The 19225-nt window shown below is 40.2% G+C and overlaps 1 protein-coding gene and 1 long non-coding RNA gene across 2 annotated transcripts; both read right to left on the reverse strand.

The window, feature by feature from the left end:
* Positions 1-1880: 1880 nt before the first annotated feature.
* Positions 1881-4050, reverse strand: LOC116677126 (zinc finger protein 239-like; the record flags this gene model as incomplete). The annotated part of the gene is made up of 3 exons (XM_032507815.1): positions 4013-4050; positions 3037-3040; positions 1881-2312 (listed from the first exon to the last, which is right to left on the reverse strand). Coding segments are annotated over exons 1-3 (474 nt in total), but the record flags the coding sequence as incomplete, so codon positions are not given.
* A 2299-nt stretch (positions 4051-6349) lies between these two features.
* Positions 6350-8248, reverse strand: LOC116677127 (uncharacterized). Its single transcript, XR_004328934.1, has 2 exons — positions 8193-8248; positions 6350-6436 (listed from the first exon to the last, which is right to left on the reverse strand). It is a non-coding gene; the product is annotated as an uncharacterized LOC116677127 (long non-coding RNA).
* Positions 8249-19225: the final 10977 nt, after the last annotated feature.

Consider the following 19225-nt stretch of genomic DNA (forward strand, 5'->3'; position numbering starts at 1 on the left):
AGATGGTGGAAACTAGGCTTATCTGCTGTCACTTTTGACCAAAAAATTCAAGTTCCAATCTTGGTACAATGTTTTGCGTCAAAGGTAGTCTTTCGTCCAATAAAATCAGACAGCTCAATCTGGGACTGTTGCCATAAAAACACCACATGCCAAACAAACTACTAATGCGGTTTGTGAAAAACCATAATATTCCAGTTTTTTTAACAGTAAGTTGTGGTCAGTTATATCAAATGCTGCAGTAAAATCAAGCATCACAACACCTATTATTTTCCTCTCGTCCATATCCTTAAACCAGTCATCAACCATCTGAGTCAGGGCAGTGGCTGTCGAGTGTTTTCCTCTGTATGTATACAAGCTGAAAAACTGTAATTAAATTATTATTTAAAAACTAAAACTGAATCTGTTCATAAACAATTCTTTCCATTATTTTACCGAGAATTGGTCATAAGCTTATTGGTCTACTGTTTGATCCAGAGAAAGGCATTTTCTTATTCTTTGGTATTGGCATAACTTTACATATCTTCCATGCTTGCAGACATATATTTTCCATAAAACACATATTAATTATGTGAGCAATAGTAGGAACAATGATTGAAACTATTGGCTTAATCCACTTATATTCAAGATAGTCCACACCAGGTGGTTTGTTTTACAATTCATCAGAAGCTACATGTTTTACTTTCCATGATCTTATTTATCAATGTTTTTTCTGTGTTGTGTAGCTGTGTAGTATATTTAAGATTATTTATTTTATTTATGAAATAATCATTGACACAATTTGCTATATCACTTGGTTTAGTAAGAAAATCACTTTCATTTTTCTATCTAAAAGGTCTATCTCTGTAGGGATCCATCCCATAATGTTGTCACACACTTAGAATAATAATCTGAGTCTTTCAGCACTTTTAGTGGATGGAAACGTTCTCTTATCAAGGAGTTTAACACAGAAACGGCAGGAAGGATAAATCCACCATATCAAGTCTCAAATAATCAGCCATAGACCTCGTTTAATTTCTTTTATTTAACAACAAAACAATAACTTGAGAGCGTACAATTAAAAATGGCCAACTTCTAGTTTGTTGTTAATGATGAGAGGACCAATTTACACAAATATTTCTAAACTCACTATATAAGGGTGACAAAAATGTTTTCCTAAAATAAAAATTACAATGACTTCCTGTCAGCCAAAAAAAAGATGTATGTTTCTAGAGATGAGAAGAAAGTTTTTACAAAATCAAAAAGTTTCAAACATGTCTACGTTTTCCAACCAAAACGTCTTTAAACGTCTTAATGTTTCTCCTTTGGGCCTTCTCCTTCCCACTGTGGGTACATTGTGGTTAGGGTTGGGTACCGAAACCTGGTTCTAGTACGGCACCGGTGCCTTAACACCCGGTATCTATGGGACCGAATAGTAACGGGGATTTGGGGGCTTCATTTCGGTGCTACTGAAATACCAGGGCTGCCTTTTTCCATCTAGTGGTTGTTTTTGTCATTTAGCAGCAATTTACTGGAGAAATATGTTATTACATTTTTTTTTACATTTAATTTGGACCATATAGAAATAAACAAGCTGTTCTTGAATGTTGCTGACTGTCTTTTTGTGCTCCTTTTTTTTTTAATATATATACATTTAAAGAAGTATTTTTAAAAGGATGGGTTCAGGCACCGATTCTGGTCCCTAAATGGTAAAGGGTTCTGAGGACAGGCAGAAAACAGTCCAGCTGATCCACAATAACATACATGTTGATCAGAAGATAAAGTTACTGCTGGTCAGCCTTCAATGTGGAGAGAAGATCAGAATATAACAACACAGCTATCAGGGCATGAGGAGGAGGACACAGCTTGGCTCTGAAACATGTTCACAACGAGGTAGTGTGAATGCGCTGGTGTCTTTTAAGGTTACTGCTACGAGAAAAGGTTTCCCCACATTGTTCACACCAGTACGGCTTCTCTCCAGTGTGAATGCGCTGGTGCGTTTTAAGGTTACCACTCTGAGAAAAGGTTTCCCCACATTGTTCACACCAGTACGGCTTCTCTCCAGTGTGAATGCGCTGGTGAGATTTAAGGTTACCACTCTGAGAAAAGGTTTCCCCACATTGTTCACACCAGTACGGCTTCTCTCCAGTGTGAATGCGCTGGTGAGTTTTAAGGCTACCACCACGAGAAAAAGTTTCCCCACATTGATCACAGCTGTAAGGTTTCTCTCCAGTGTGAATGCGTTGATGTGTTTTTAGGGTACTCTGTTGTGTGAAAGCTGCACCACATTGATCACAGCTGTAAGGCTTCTCTCCAGTGTGAACTCTCTGATGAATCTTTAAATATCCTGATGTGAAGGATTTGTCACAGTGCTGACAGCGGTGACGTTTGACTCCTCTTCCTCTCCGTTTCTATCAACAGAGAAAACCAAGAGAGTGAGTTAGTGAGGTGCCATGCTGTAGAGCTCTATCTTAAACTAGAAACAACATTTAGAGCACGTCTATGGAACGATGTTTGACTGACGCATTACCTTTCTTAATTATCTACCAATATCACTATTATGGAGTTGCATTATGGGAAATGTAACATCCAGTGTTGGTTAGTTTGTGATAAATAAACTACTTTTGATCAATTTATGTGTGGCCTCCATTTTGTTGCCAGCCTTTAGCCAGCCGTTAACAAATGGGGGATCATTCAGGATTTTGTGTGCCGGGAAAGTTGTAAATGTAACATTTTCCCACAGATTTTTAGATTTCACTGGTATCTGTAGGGGTTACTGTGTTGTCTTCATGTTGCTGGAACAGCTCTACTCCAGTAAAGTAAATTGGAACCATTGTCCCTGATACACATTAGCAATGAGGGCACCAGTTGACCTTTGACCTTTTGTTTGGGTTGTTGTTTTTGCTAAATCAAACTTGTATAGCCAGCAGTATTGTGTAAGTAAGTAATATGGTAGTGGAATGTGGTATTGTCCACACAAGCTACATTTCCTCAAGCAGTTCTGAAGCTCAGCAGAGCTTTCTGCTGTGCTCTGGAATAAAACTGCTGAGCATCACTGACTCGTCTGAGAAACACAGGCGCATATGTCGTGGTCATGGATGTTTAAAAAATTGCTTTGATGTACAGTTGTGTTCACAATAATAGCATCACTAAACTCAAATTATTTTTTGGTAAAAGTGATATTTCTACATGGCAAATAATTTACTAGTAAGTGTTGCTGAGTACAAGGAAACCAACAGTCAGGACATGCATGCTGCTCATTCTGTAGAATTGAATCTGTAATTGAAAGGAGCATGTTCAAAATAATAACAGTGTTGTGTTCAATTAGTGAGCTGATTATTGGGCATCCAAAGCCTGAACAACGTGGGAAAAACCAAAGGACACATTGACTGGCCAATGGAGAAATGGAGCAACATTCTGGGGACTGATCAGAGGGAATTTGTTCTTTTTGGGTCTAGGAGCCGAAGACAGTTTGTCCTCCGACCCCCCTGCACTGAAATCAAGCCCCAGTCCACTGTGAAGACAGTAAAGCATGGTGGTTACGGGATGTTTCTCATACTGTGGTGTTGGGCCTGTTTATCACATTCCAGGGATCATGGATCAGTTCCAATACATCAGAATACTTGAAGAGGTCATGTTGCCTTATGCTGAAGAGGAAAGGCCTTTGAAACGGGTCTTTCAACAAGACAAGGACCCAAACACACAGGAAGGAGCAAAGTCTTGGTTCCAGATGAACCAGATGGATGTTATGGAGCAGCCAGCCCAATCCCTGGACCTCAATCCCATAGAACACTTGTAGGGTGACATCATAAATGCTGTTTGAATTATGGGATGTAGTTCAATGGTCCAGGGCTGGGATAGAAGGTTTTGCATACAAAGATGTAATAATTGGTCGAAAGGGGGGTGGCCTCATACACCACCCCCAAAAAATACATGCATGTCCATTGATCTGCGTTTGTATATCAACAGACAGAGTGAGTGAGTTAGTAAGGCGCCATGGTGGAGCGATCTAAGTAAAACCAGAAGCATCGTTCACAGCATGTCTGTGTCTAAGCTCCACTGCTGCAGAACCATGGTTACCATGGTAATGCAGCACTATCACTATTTTCTTTGAGGAATTACGGTATAATATATAAATCCTAAAAGACATTTGTGAACCCCTATGTGTGCATTCATCAATATTGAGATTAAATTTCTGGGAATCTTCAGTCTGGAGTAACCTCTTTCCTTAACTCACCTCCTCCTTCCTGACACCTTTCCTCTTGCCCTCCTTCTTCTTCTTCTTCTCCTCCATCTCCTTGTGTTTCTGCATGTACTCGGCGAAAAGGTCCAGGTCCAGGTTGTCTTGTGGCTCCCATGTGTTCTCCTCACTGGAAAGGTGAGTGCAGACAGAAGAACATCTCCTCACACTTGGTTTTTAGACAATTCACTCTCACTCTTATTATCATTCCTATTATTCCTTTTTTCTATTGCCATCTTGTAAGGTTATTTAAGGTTATTTGTGGGTCTGCAACGTAGTGTCAAAATACCAAACCTTCCTATTTGGAGGCATGATAACATGCTGACACCTATTTGCAATATGTAAATATATTATATATCTCAGGACCAAGAACACCAAGCATTAATATTCTAGACTCATACTTACTCTGAGAACCCCTTCCATTTCAGCAGAAACTCTACTCTTCCCTTCACCACTCTGCGGTCCAAAACGTTCTCCACCACATACTCCTCCTCCTTCACTGCTGCAGGCTCCTCCTCCTCTTTCTTGCCCTTCTTTCCTGCTCCGGTCGCCAGCTTGCCATCTTCTGAAGGTGCCTTTAGTAGACCCAAGGAGGGGGGGGGACATGCAGAGATAATGATACAAGGGTTAGAAGAACTAATGGGAGGTGTGAGTGAATTCTAGTTGACCGTGTTTTACTAGATTAAAATCTTCTGTTTGAATGGAGAAAATGAAAGGGCTGATGAGGGGACCAATCCATAGGACTCCAGAGTGTCAAGTATCTCCTGCATTCAAACTGGAAGAACTACTAAAATGTAAGGCCCAAAAGTCATTAACTGGAACTACAAGCTACATGCACAGTAGCCTGGACCAACCACACTTCATTTAGCAGAACATCTCCAGATGTTCCTGTGTGAAAATGGAAAGTTCAGAAAGATGTTTTGATGGTGCAACAAGGCAGGCCTGGTCACTTCTTTAAGGGAATCACTGTAAAGATTCCCAAAGAATATGTTAACATTAGTGAGGGCTGTGCAATTAATTGAATTTTGATTTTAATTTAGACTTTGACTCCAACAATCACAAATATAGTATAATCGAGAGAAAAAAATTCTGTATTGAAAAACACTCTTATTTTGTCTTGTATTCTGAATGACACACGCATGTGCACATCTGCCCTTCCCGAAGCCATAAAACTTCTCAGCAGTCAGGGGGCAAGGTGTGTGTATCCAGTGGAATTTAAAAACTCAGCACGAGTAAAGATGTTAGAAGGAGGGCAGCCACAGCAGCGTTTAGTCCGCAAAAAAGGCAAATCCAACTCCGTTGTCTGGGAAAAGTTAACGTTAGCTAACTCTGCGGTCCCTCTGCCTGAGCCGCACAACAACGTGTTGTAGAGCCCAGGAGCCCTGGCTCTTATCTAACATGTGTCTGTGTAAATAATATTTAAAAAAAGACAAAAATGGATTGACTAAAACTTGGCTAAGATACCTGAGTTCTCTTTGGACTAAAACGATAAATGGACTGTTCTCTATAGCACTTTTCTAGTGTCAACGACTACTCAAAGTTCTTCTACATAATACAGGAACCATTCACACACATAAGTACACTGTGGCCGAGGCTGCTGTACAAGTACACCCCGTACTCAGGGTTCAGTGTTTTTGACTTTGACATAGGACTGCAGGGATTGAACCAACAACCTTCCAATTGGCAGGCGACCGCTCTACCAGTGAGCCACAGCCGCCGTCTTTTAGTGTTGATATGTTGATGGTGTCCTGCCACGGTATAGGGCAGACGCACAACAGGGTTTCTGCTATGTACACCGCCGCTCCTTCAGCTGGTCATGAAAAGTCATGAAGTCGTAATTACGCAACTCTGCAGAGCCGTCTGCTCTATTCAAGCCAACTGTCATCCGCTCTCTTTCGCCAAAGCAATTGGAATTGCCTAGTCTTACTATTTTGCATGTATGTATGTATGTATGTATATATATATGTATGTAATATGCACATTTATATATAAATCCAAAAAGACATTTGTGAAACCCTCTGTGTGCATTCATTAATATTGAGATTAGATTTCTGGGACTCTTCAGTCTGGAGTACCCTCTTTCTTTCACTCACCTCCTCCTCCCTGACACCTTTTCTCTTGCCCTCCTTCTTCTTCTCCTCCGTCTCCTTGTGTTTCGGCATGTACTCGGCGATAAGGTCGAGGTCCAGGTTGTCTTGTGGCTCCCATGTGTTATCCTCACTGGAAAGGTGAGTGCAGACAGAAGAACATCTCCTCACACTTTGTTTTTAGACAATCCATTGATCCTTTGAGGGCATGATACAATGCTGCAATCTATGCTGTAGATTATTTGCATACACACACATATACAGTACAGGCCAAAGGTTTGAACACACCTTCTCATTCAATGCGTTTCCTTTATTTTCATGACTATTTACATCGTAGATTATCACTGAAGGCCTCACAACTATGAATGAACACATGTGGCATTATGTACTTAACAAAAAACTGTGAAATAACTGAAAACATGTCTTATATTCTAGTTCTTCAAAGTAGCCCCCCTTTGCATTTTTGATAGTGCTGCAAACCCTTGGTGTTCTCTTAATGAGCTTCATGAGGTAGTCACCTTAAATGGTTTCCACTTCACAGGTGGGCATTTTCAGAATTAATTAGTGGACTTTCTTGCCTTATTAATGGAGTTGGGACCATCAGTTGTGTTGTGCAGAAGTCAGGTTGATACACAGCCGACAGCCCTATTGGACAACTGTTACAATTCATATTATGGCAAGAACCAATCAGCTAAGTGAAGAGAAACGAGTGGCCATCATTACTTTAAGAAATGAAGGTCAGTCAGTCCTGAAATATGAATTTTTCCCCAAGTGCAGCGGCTAAAACCATCAAGCGCTACAACGGAACTGGAACACATGAAGACCGCCCCAGGAAAGGAAGACCAAGAGTCACCTCTACTGCTGAGGATAAGTTCATCTGAGTCACCAGCCTCAGAAATCACAAGTTAACAGCAGCTCCGATTAGAGACCAGATGAATACCACTCAGAGTTCTAGCAGCAGGCATATCTCTAGAACAACTGTTAAGAGGAGACTGAATTAGGCCTTCAAGGTCAAATAGTAGCTAGGAAACCACTGCTAAGGAGACACAACAACCAGAATAGATTTGTTTGGGCCAATAAACACAAGGAATGGACATTAGACCAGTGGAAATCTGGGCTTTGGTCTGATGAGTCCAAGTTTGAGATCTTTGGTTCCAACCGCTGTGTCTTTGTGCGACGGAGAAAAGGTGACCGGATGGGTTCTACATGCCTGGTTCCCACCATGAAGCATGGAGGAGGAGGTGTGATGGTGTGGGGGGGCTTTGCTGGTGACACTGTTGGGGATTTATTCAAAATTGAAGGCATACTGAACCAGCATGGCTACCACAGCATCCAGCAGCGACATTCCATCCCATCTGGTTTGCGTTTAGTTGGACCATCATTTATTTTTCAACAGGGCAATGACTCCAAACACACCTCCAGGCTGTGTAAGGGCTATTGGACCAAGAAGGAGAGGGATGGAGTGCTGTGCCTCCACAGTCATCGGACCTGAACCCAATCCAGATTGTTTGGGGAGAGCTGGACCGCAGAGTGAAGGGAAAAGGGCCAACAAGTGCTGAGCATTCTGGGAACTCCTTCAAGACTGTTGGGAAACCATTTCAGGTGACTACCATTCAAGAGAATGCCAAGAGTGTGCAAAGCAGTAATCAGAGTAAAGGGGGGGGTACTTTGAAGAAACTAGAATATAAGACATGTTTTCAGTTATTTCACACTTTTCATAATTCCACATGTGTTCATTCATAGTTTTGATGCCTTCAGTGATAATCTACAATGTAAATAGTCATGAAAATAAAGGAAATGCTTATATGAGTTATATGATAATGATATATATACACACAGTGTATAAGGACCAAGAACACCAAGTATTATTATTATAGACTCATACTTACTCTGAGAACCCCTTCCATTTCAGCAGAAACTCTACTCTTCCCTCCACCACTCTGCGCTCCAAAACCTTCTCCACCACATACTCCTCTTCCACCTCCTCCTCCTTCTTGCCTTCCTTTGCTGCTCTGGTCGCCAGCTTGCCGTCTTCTGAAGTTGCTTTTAGTAGACCCAAGGAGGGAGGGGGGGGGGACATGCAGAGATAAAGATACAAGGGTTAGAAGAACTAATGGGAGGTGTGAGTGAATTATAATTGTGTTTTACTAGATTAAAATCTTCTGTTTGAATGGAGAAAATGAAAGGGCTGATGAGGGGACCAATCCATAGGACTCCAGAGTGTCAAGTATCTCCTGCATTCAGACTGGAAGAACTACTAAAATGTAAGGCCCAAAAGTCATTAACTGGAGCTACAAGCTACATGCACAGTAGCCTGGACCAACCACACTTCATTTAGCAGAACATCTCCAGATGTTCCTGTGTAAAAATGGAAAGTTCAGAAAGACGTTTTGATGGTGCAACAAGGCAGGCCTGGTCACTTCTTTAAGGGAATCACTGTAAAGATTCCCAAAGAATATGTTAACGTTAGCCATCTTATATCTAACTGGGATGTTTTGGGAGTGGTTGGAGCAGGATTGCTGAGGACGAAGTAATGTTACACAGACTGATAAGCCATGGATGCAGCACATTGAAATAGTGTGTGTGTGTGTGTGTGTGTGTGTTCTGCTCTCTGTCAACATGCACATGTGTTTCTTCTATCAGGGTGAACAGTTCCTTCCTGAGACTATGTAGCAGAGCCAAAGTCGTTGCATCCAGAGCTTAGCCCCGCCCACAACTATTCTGATTGGTTTAAAGAAAACAAACAAGCCAGAGCGTTTCTTCTACAGTAAAAGAACGAAGCAAAAAAATCCCAGTTAAAGCTGTTTTTAACTTTAATAAATGAAAACATCTTTCTAAGAGACAACAAGGAATCCTGTTAAATAATCCTGATTTCAATAGAAACCAAAGTAATTGGGATTCATATCTCTTTCCCTAACGTACGACACGGAAAAGCTTCAAAAGATCACATTTCAGAAACATAAAAATCAGCAATTGTTTGTTGGTTTGAAGATATATTTCAGGCAACGCATTAAAGCTCGGTCTATTTGCTGGATTGTTCCAAGGTAACTGTCGGTAGCTAACGTTAGCAGATAAGCCCGTTGACAGTGTTGAGTTATGAAAAGTTAAAAACAATGTTTTTATGCTAAAGTAGGCTGCAGTTGGGTAGAGAAGATTTGATTTAATTCAGTGGTGAATGCTCCATCTCAAGCTGTTTAATTATCATCTGTTGTCTCAGTGAAGAGTAGATTAGGACGGCCCTATTGTCCCCCCCCCACTCTAAAGAAATGATTAGGTCAAGTCTGGCATCTAACATATAGAAAGAAACCTTTTGCTTCACACCCGGAAGTAACCTTCTGCCCCCCCCGCTGTCTTAGACTATAAGACGATACAATGTTGATTAACTGTATTTTTGTGTCCCTTTTATGTAGTGTTAACTAGCATGTTAGTTAGCAGTAATTGGCCTGTGTCTATGTTAATGTTAACTTGCGTGCTTGTTAGCAGTAATTAGCCTGTGCCTATGTTAATGTTAACTAGCATGTTAGTTAGCAGTAATTAGCCTGTGCCTATGTTAATTTTAACTAGCATGTTAGTTAGCAGTAATTAGCCTGTGCCTATGTTAATGTTAACTAGCATGTTAGTTATCAACGGGACCTGTTGGTCCACTTCTTTAACTGTCTATGGTTTCACTCACTCACTTAAAACAACTACTAACTGCCTCTATTAGATTACAAGCTAGTGCTAGCTTGTAGGCTAATAAAGCCAGTTAGGTCAGTTGCGTCAGTGTTTTCTTTCTTTCATTCCAATTTCGGGTCTGTCAGTCACAGTGAACACCGGGGACATTTCCGGGGACAGGTCACCAAAACCGGGGACTGTTTCCGGAAACCGGGGACATCTGGTCACCCTCCACAAGGACTTTAGCTTGTGCTACACTAACTGCTAACGATGCTAACAATACTTGCGGGCTAACGATGCTAACAGCCGTTGGTATCATAACTTTTACAAACTGTATGGATGTAAAACGATTTTAACACACACACACACACATATATGTATGTTTTCCATATGTTTACATATAGAAATGAATGAATGTATGAATGTTTACCTTCTGTCCGGTTCAGTGAGTCAGCTCCGGTAAAGATAACTGATTCTCTTCATCATCACGGATAACGGTCGTTCTCCTCGTCACCGCCGAAGGCCCGCCCCTCTGCCCTCACATCGACAGCTGATTGGACGGGAAGTTAACAGCAACCAATAGAATTAAAGTAGATCAACAGATTTTAAAAAACTTTATTTTGACTGTAACACTGAACACATTCAAAATAAATTATTTAACGGTTACAAAAAACAACAACGGAAAAACTACAAAATAATAAGTAATATAGAGTATACATAATTAAATCAACCTGACATGTGTGTAGAAATAACAATAACAGAATTTTTCTATCTTAAATATTATTTAAATATTTAAAATCCTGAAAATTTAGAAAGTAAGTGTGTGTGTGTCTGTGTGTGTGTGTGTGTGTGTATATGTGTTAATATTGTGAGTACATTTCTTAAGTTATTATTTTATGAAATTATGGTTTAAGTTATGATAAATGTATATATTAACTCAGTGTTCACATCACTCCAGTTTGGAGGTCTTTACACTGTTTTCCTGCCCCTCAAAGAATTTATTTCAAAATGCTACTGCATACACACAACCACAGGGGGGATGGAGTCCAGGTTGAAATATACACAAGTTATGCTTTAAATATCAACATATTATTAAAATAAAAAATGGGCGTGTACAGGGAGGGATAAGAGGCTGATTCACATATGCACACTTGTAGGTAATATGTGATTTATACACGGAATATTACATACAGATGTGCATGCGCACGGTTTTATAAATCTGATTTATTTTTGGCTTTTGGGTGTATGTACACTTTCAGCAAGGATCCCACGCTAAAAGTAGTGATTGTTTACATGGAGTCTGGTGGAGATATGCTGCTCTATACACGCTAAAAGTAGTGATTATTTACATGGAGTCTGGTGGAGATATGCAGCTCTATACACGCTAAAAGTAGTGATTATTTACATGGAGTCTGGTGGAGATATGCTGCTCTAAACACGCTAAAAGTAGTGATTATTTACATGGAGTCTGGTGGAGATATGCTGCTCTATACACACTAAAGGTAGTGATTAATTACATGGAGTCTGGTGGAGACATGCTGGTTTAGACACGCTAAAAGTAGTGATTATTTACATGGAGTCTGGTGGAGATATGCTGCTCTATACACACTAAAAGTAGTGATTAATTACATGGAGTCTGGTGGAGATATGCTGCTCTATACACTAAAAGTAGTGATTATATGTACATGGAGTCTGGTGGAGTTATGCTGCTCTATACACGCTAAAAGTAGTGATTATTTACATGACCTGCAGGCCGCGGCCTTCTGTCTTTTAGACTTTTAATATGAAAAGCCCCGACTTAAAGTAAACCGGAAGTTTGGGGCTGGCGACGGGATGGCTGTGTTTTGTTTGCTGCTGAGCTGCTATGTGATATTTTTCGGAGAGAGAGCTCCAGGTGAAGCCGCACGCGTTCAGGTAAATATCTTAATAACTGCTCATTTACACGGCAGCCAGAGTGCGTGCGAACAATAAGCGAATAGAAGCCCGAGCGGCGCATGCGTTAACACACCGGGCTAGCTCCGTTGTTAGCTCCTCAATTAGTTTCGTGGCTAACTGCTAGCTCCGCTATTAGCTTCATGACTAACTGCTAGCTCCTCCGCTAGCTCCGCACTTACCTGTGGCTACCTGCTAGCTCCGTTGTTACCTTCGTGGCTAGCTTCTAGCTCCGCTGTTAGCCACGAAGCTAACGTCTAGCTCCGCTGTTAGCCACGAAGCTAACGTCTAGCTCCGCTGTTAGCCCCGAAGCTAACGTCTTGCTCCGCTGTTAGCCAGGAAGCTAACGTCTTGCTCCGCTGTTAGCCAGGAAGCTAACGTCTTGCTCCGCTGTTAGCCACGAAGCTAACGTCTAGCTCCGCTGTTAGCTTCGTGGCTACTGCTAGCGTTAAAGTGTCAGCTCTCTTCTAATGTGTGTTTTGTTGTCTGATTTAACGTTATTTTTCCGTGTTATTAGTCAGTTTGAGAGGAGTTTCATATGCTAGCAGCCTCGGGCAGAAGGTAACAGGCTAATTAGCAGTCCATTTTTCAAGAAAGAAAATCCTGAAGTAGTCAAAATTTTACAATTTGTCTAAAGAAGTTGTAATATTTCAAGAGAGTGCACTATGTGTATATGTGTGTATATGTGTTTTTGTTATGTTGTCTTGCCATTAAATTTTCCTTTGGGATGAATAAAGTATCTATCTATCTATCTATCTATATAGTATCTATCTATCATGTCTATCTATAGTATCTATCTATAGTATCTATCTATATCTAAATTATCTATCTATCTATAGTATCTATCTGTCTATCTATCTATCTATCTACAAGTACATTCAACCAATACTACGTTTCCTCCAGTCCGTTATGAATGCAGAACTCTGAGTTAGGGCTGCACGATTATGGCCAAAATGCTAATCACGATTAATTTGATCAATATTGTGATCACGATTATTATCACGATTATTTGTTGTTGTTAACCAAACAACTTTTATTGTCACATTTATATTTTGTGTCACTATTTATAACTGCTTTCACATCCGAATCATCATAATGTGCAACATTCCTCTTATGTTGTATAGACATACAGCTGCAACACATGGAAATGAAAATTATCTGAAATAATAGCCTAGGATATATATAAAAAAAAAAAAAAGTATCTCTGTGAAAGCTCCTTTACTTGTTTTTTAAACTAACTGATTAAAAGAGCTAGGGAGGGGGGGGGTAGACGTGCTCACAGAGAGACGGCTGACTCATTATGAATGATAGGCGACTGGCGATAGCAGAGTTAAAATCAAGTCAAAATCGTGATCATGATTAAAATTAGATTAATTGTGCAGCCGTACTCTGGAGTCCTATGGGTTGATCCCCTCATCAGCATTTTCTCCATTCAAACAGAAGGTTTAAATCTAGTAAAACACGGTCAACTAGAATTCACCCACACCTCCCATTAGTTCTTCTTACTCTTGTATCATTATCTCTGCATGTCCCCCCCCCCTTGGGTCTACTAAAGGCACCTTCAGCAGACGGCAAGCTGGCGACCAGAGCAGGAAAGATGGGCAAGAAAGAGGAGGAGGTGGAAGAAGAAGAAGAGGAGTATGTGGTGGAGAAGGTTTGGACCGCAGAGTGGTGAAGGGAAGAGTAGAGTTTCTGCTGAAATGGAAGGGGTTCTCAGAGTAAGTATGAGTCTAGAATATTAATGCTTGGTGTTCTTGGTCCTGAGATATATAATATATTTACATATTGCAAATAAGTGTCAGCCTGGTATTATGCCCTCAAAGTTGAAGGTTTGGCATTTTGACACTACGTTGCAGACCCACAAATAACCTTACAAGATGGCAATAGAAAAAAGGAATAATAGGAATGATAATTAGAGTGATAATGTATTTGTAAAACAAAGTGTGAGGAGATGTTCTTCTGTCTGCACTCACCTTTCCAGTGAGGAGAACACATGGGAGCCGCAAGACAACTTGGACCTGGACCTTATCACCGAGTACTTGCAGAAACACAAGGAAACGGAGGAGAAGAAGAAGAAGAAGAAGGACGGCAAGAGGAAAGGTGTCAGGGAGAAGGAGGTGAGTGAAGGAACGAGGTTACTCCAGACTGAAGAGTCCCAGAAATCTAATCTCAATATTAATGAATGCACACTGAGGGTTTTGTTGGGGAAGGGCTCCAAATGGATCTACAAAAATAGATCTGCCCTCCTTTGGATACATGACCTTTTACAGATAGGATACTTCAATGTACAAGATTCTCAGAGTTGTAAAGACAATTAAATTGCATTTAGAATGAACTTACTACAAGGGTCCAATGCCTGTCCTTACAAACAGCCCCAATCAACACATGCCACTCAGTAACATCAAGTTGCAAATTACAATTTGTGTTACATGTCATAATTGTACCAAACACCATTTTAAAAAGCAACCATTGATGATAATCCTTACCGTTCTCACCCCCTTCGATGTCCCATTCCAGATGGCTGTCATTTCAAAGGTGTCCATCACTTTTATTTTCTTTATGGTTATCTGATGTGTCACCCACAACAGATACGCATTGACAACCTACACAAACAATTAATGTAAATTTAAAAGAGTAAGGCTGAATCCCATTCCTTCCCTAAACCCCTTCCCCTTACCCCTTCCCCTAGCTTTTGCGCGTTCACGCGGGACCTAGTGCTGTCCCAATACCTATTACGACCTAGGGGTAGGACATAGACCAAGGGCTGTATACCCCTTGGAACCTAGTGTGGACGCGACCTCACTTGAAAACACACAAGCAGTGTGTGGCTGCTGCATCGACCAGAGAGACTCATACATGTAAGTACTTTCGGCTTAAATAATTGATTACAATGTTACGACAGTCTTGTTTTGTGGTCTATGCAGTCCTGTACATGTATACTTGCAACCATGTTCCTAACTGAAACTTTTTAAAAATCGCTAGCTTGCAATGCTAACGCTAATCGCTAACGCTAACGTTGATTTGCACAACAGTCCCACATATTTCTGCCTTGAATGGACTGTACACATCGCATAGATTGTATAGCTTTCCTAAATCCTGTGTTCATGTTGTACCCATTCATTATTGCATTGGTACTGTAATATTGTAATAATTTGTAATTAATTCCTGTTCATTGTTCATGCACTTGTATGTTGTTGTTGTTGGTTTTGATATGGGACACTGATGATTTGTGAGGGGGGGGGTTACTGGCCAACAGGCTTCAGACTGGTCTGGAATATCAGAACAGCTGTAGTTAATTTGTTTGTTTGTGGTCTTGTTTGTATTTTTTAGTTTTACACATTTGAAGCCTTTTTATGTGTGTGACATGTTAGCTATGGTTCTAATAGTTGATAATGGTTCTGTAACATAATTTTATGTAACGTTTTTGCCGGTTATGTTCAATTTATCACCAATAAAGACAGATTTTTGGCAACAAAATGTGTTTGTGAACATCAATGACATTCAAAACGTTGATAACTGAAACAGATATACAACACACCTGTATGTACATGTATGTATACATGATACATGTGTATACACGTTTGTATTGCAAACAGACCCAAGTACTACACAGATAGGAAAATCTGCCTCTGCACTACCAAAGTGAACCTAAAATAACTATAAAATATATAAATATTTAAATACATATGACACTGTTGTCCAAACCCACACAATCAACAGACAGAGACGGCATCTTGGAAGTTTTTGATCAATTCTGTATGGTGATGTCACCAAGTGGTGGCCCATTTCATAGGGGTATGTTTTCACCCCTACCCCTTACCCCTTGGTTTCAAGGGTCAAGGGGTAGGGGTAAGGGCCAAGGGGTAGGGGTAAGACGGAGAAATGGGATTCAGCCTAAGTCTTGCAGCAGCAGCAGCTTACAATACAAGACTTACCTCACTCTCCAATTCTCTTCCAGGAGCCAAGTTTTTAAAATCAGCTGTAAAAAGCTTATAGGGGCCCAACTCGGCCAATAGAATCTCACCTAACCCGAATAATGGAGAACTGGAAATACAGAACATGTCATAAATAAAAAAACATTATAATACTTTGATTTCACATTATTGATTGGGATTTACCATTACTATGGCGAGGACTCTCTCCTGAGGATGTGGCTGGTAGAGGGTCATGCCAGTTGATGCCAGGTGTTTAGGGTTGCGATGAGGGGAGATTTGTGGCAGTGGTGGAGTTTAGTTGTGAAGGAGAGGGGCTGGCCAAAGGAGAGTTGCTAACCGTTTTCAGCTTGGCAGGAATCCTCTCTTCTGATTCTACACAGTTTTTGTTTGACCAACCTGACCAACCAGACCTACAAATTTCCCCCTAATTGTAGTTATTTAATATGGACCAAGCATGCCACTCTCCATTTTTCCTCCTTTTCTCTGTTGCTGTCGGCTATTTTGTTTGAGGACAAGATCTCCCACCTTAAAATTGTCCTCAAAACCTCTCTCCAACTTGCTTTTTCTGATTTTTATTTTTTCCTGACTCTTCAGGACATTTTGCTGGACTCTCCGGTACACTTGTTGGCGATGCTCAAGCGACTCAAACACCTCCTCCCTCAGAATAAGGTCTTCCAATTTCACTGTTGTTACCTAAGGTACCAACATACCACATGTAGTTATGTTCTGAACCAATTATGACCTCTTACTCCAAAACAAAAACATCATACCTCATACTTTTATGGCACCTCAGATGGGTATCTGGCCTCCCTTCCAAACAGCAGAAAATATGGACTGTATTGTGTGGTCAGCTGTTTTTTAGTACTAAGGCCAAACATCACTGGCCTGAGGAACTGGTCCCATTTTGTTGGCATGTTCCTGGCCAGTTTGTTGGGAGCCCTGAAAATGTTTGCATTGAACATCAGGCATTTTATGTCCCTAATTTAGTCCATCGTACTCATGTTATGTAAGTGTAAACTGGTCAATTTAACACTGCACAGACAGCTGGAGGGTGCCATCAAGCTTCTCAACCAAGCCATTAGTTTAAGGGTGGTATGGGGAACAGAAGCTCCGTTGAATGCCAAGAGATTTACAGAGCCTGGCATTTACCTTAAATTTAATTTTGCAGAAAAAAGGTCAGCATTTACAGAAAGGCTCAGCAAGAAATAAGCAATGTTTATCATGAGGGTTCACCTGGTTTTTGAACTGTGTCCCCTGGTCTGTAAGCAGTCTCTGAGGTACACCAAACTTGTTTACAAATTCCACAATACAACTGGTCACCTCTTCTGCTAATTTATTCTTCAGAGGATAGGCTTCTGCCCACTTTGTGAAATAATCAACCATTACACATATGTATTGATTACCACCCTCAGTTACAGTCAGGTTCATAAGGTCCACCCCCCCCAGTTCAAATGGCTCAGTTACCTAAAAAGGTTAAGAGTAACATAATTTTTAAAAAAAACAAAACAAAAAAAACACACCCGCACACTCTACAGGGAGCATAAGAGCACATTTAGCTGCATGGGATATTCATTGCAGAAATAACCTCACCTCTATTGGGTTGTACTGTTTTTTTTTCTTTTAAACTGGCACGGTTTGCCTGGCAATCAGGACACTGACCAACCTGAAGCCAAATATTAGAATCACATTATTGCTTCAATTTGATTAATTTGTTCAGTTGGTCGTCATGTAAATAAACTGAGGTCATTTTGGGTGACCCTTTTAACTTACCCATTTGCGGATATCAGCCTCCATTCCAGGCCAGTAATACCTGCTGATTATTGCGTGTTGGGTCTTTTCAACCCCGCAGTGCGACCCCAGGCTGCTGCTGTGAATTTGTCGAAAAATAGTGTCTGCTTCTGAGGCTGACACTACCACTTTTGCGAGAGGCTCCTGTTTGTCTTGCCGTCTCCGACTTATATAGTGAAGAACTCCATCTGGGCAAAAAAAAAAAAAAAAAACTAAATTTATTCAAAAGTATAACAGAAAATAATTGTGATGGAGAAATGTGAGATTTGAACTTACCCTTAAGTACAACATTTGAAGCTCTTCTCTTAATGGAGTATCACTGGTGTTTAGTCAAATCCAAAGGGAATAAATTATGAACTTTAAAGTCAATAATTGTATTTCCCCAGTTTTGGATCCATCCTTTTTTTTGCTTCCTTTTCTGTGTTTCTCTAACAAAGTTTTGTCCCTACTTCCAACACTGTGTTAACTTGTGCAAAGCATTATATACTGATAGTACTGACGAGTTAATTGACTGCAAACTTGGCTTGATGGGCTCACCTAATCTGCATCTGCAATTTACATTATTGTCAATTCTGTGGAAACACATGGGATGGCCAATAATCACAAAGAGATGTACTGTTTGGGTTAGCACATACTTCTGGCCTTATATTGTGTTTTCTATAACTGATTATCCATTATCTTGTGTAACAATTTCATATCCATCTTATAATTAATTGGTTTGTGATATTTTCACATTTCAGGTATAGCCTGTAACCTCAAGGTTTAAGCTAATAACATCAATAGCCTATATAATTTACATTATTGTTAGTAGCTTAAGGCTACAGTGGTCACAAGTTGATCTGACTGCCTCCTGTTTTAAAGATTTAATGTATGAGATAGCTGAGACTTATATATTTTCCCACAATGGTAGGAGTTTGAATCCCGTGAAATCATTTTTTTTTTGTCAGAGATAGACATTTTGAGTTTCAGGTTTCTTTGAATGTAGACAAACATACAAGATGTACACTTTGTGGGAATCAAACAAACATAAAGACAATTTCTGAGCAAGAGCAACCTGTGTAATTTTCATGCAGTGTGGTCACAAGTTGATCTGGCTGCGTCCTCATTTTAACACACTCTGTGTGAAGTTTGAGTTGATATGAAGCCATGCCCACCAATTTGCCATACGGCTCATGGCGCACCGCATTGGGCTGCTGCGACATTTACATTTTCCCAAGAAGGTACGAGTTCGAATCCAAGTTAGATTTTTATTTATTTTTTCTCTACTTTTAAATACTTTTCTGCGTGACATGTGTTCACTTAAACAGGCTCTGAAGACGAATAGGTGTACAGTGAACCCTCGTTTATCACGGGGGTTACGTTCCAAAAAGAACATGTAATAGGGAAAATCCGTTAAGTAGTAACCTTTATTTATTTTTTTTACAATTATTATACGATGAAATACTCCATAATACATTGAAACCAAGAACAAAACCTTTTTACAGGCCAAAGCATCTGCTTAAAAATAAAAGTACTGTATAAACGTTTTTTTTTTTTACAAATAACTACTGTACTGTAAAATAATAATTTTAATCAATACGAACTGAAGGCTTCAAATGTCGGAGATCAGCACC

Source organism: Etheostoma spectabile, unplaced genomic scaffold, assembly GCF_008692095.1.
Source record: "Etheostoma spectabile isolate EspeVRDwgs_2016 unplaced genomic scaffold, UIUC_Espe_1.0 scaffold00004415, whole genome shotgun sequence".
Classification (NCBI taxonomy): Eukaryota; Metazoa; Chordata; class Actinopteri; order Perciformes; family Percidae; genus Etheostoma; species Etheostoma spectabile.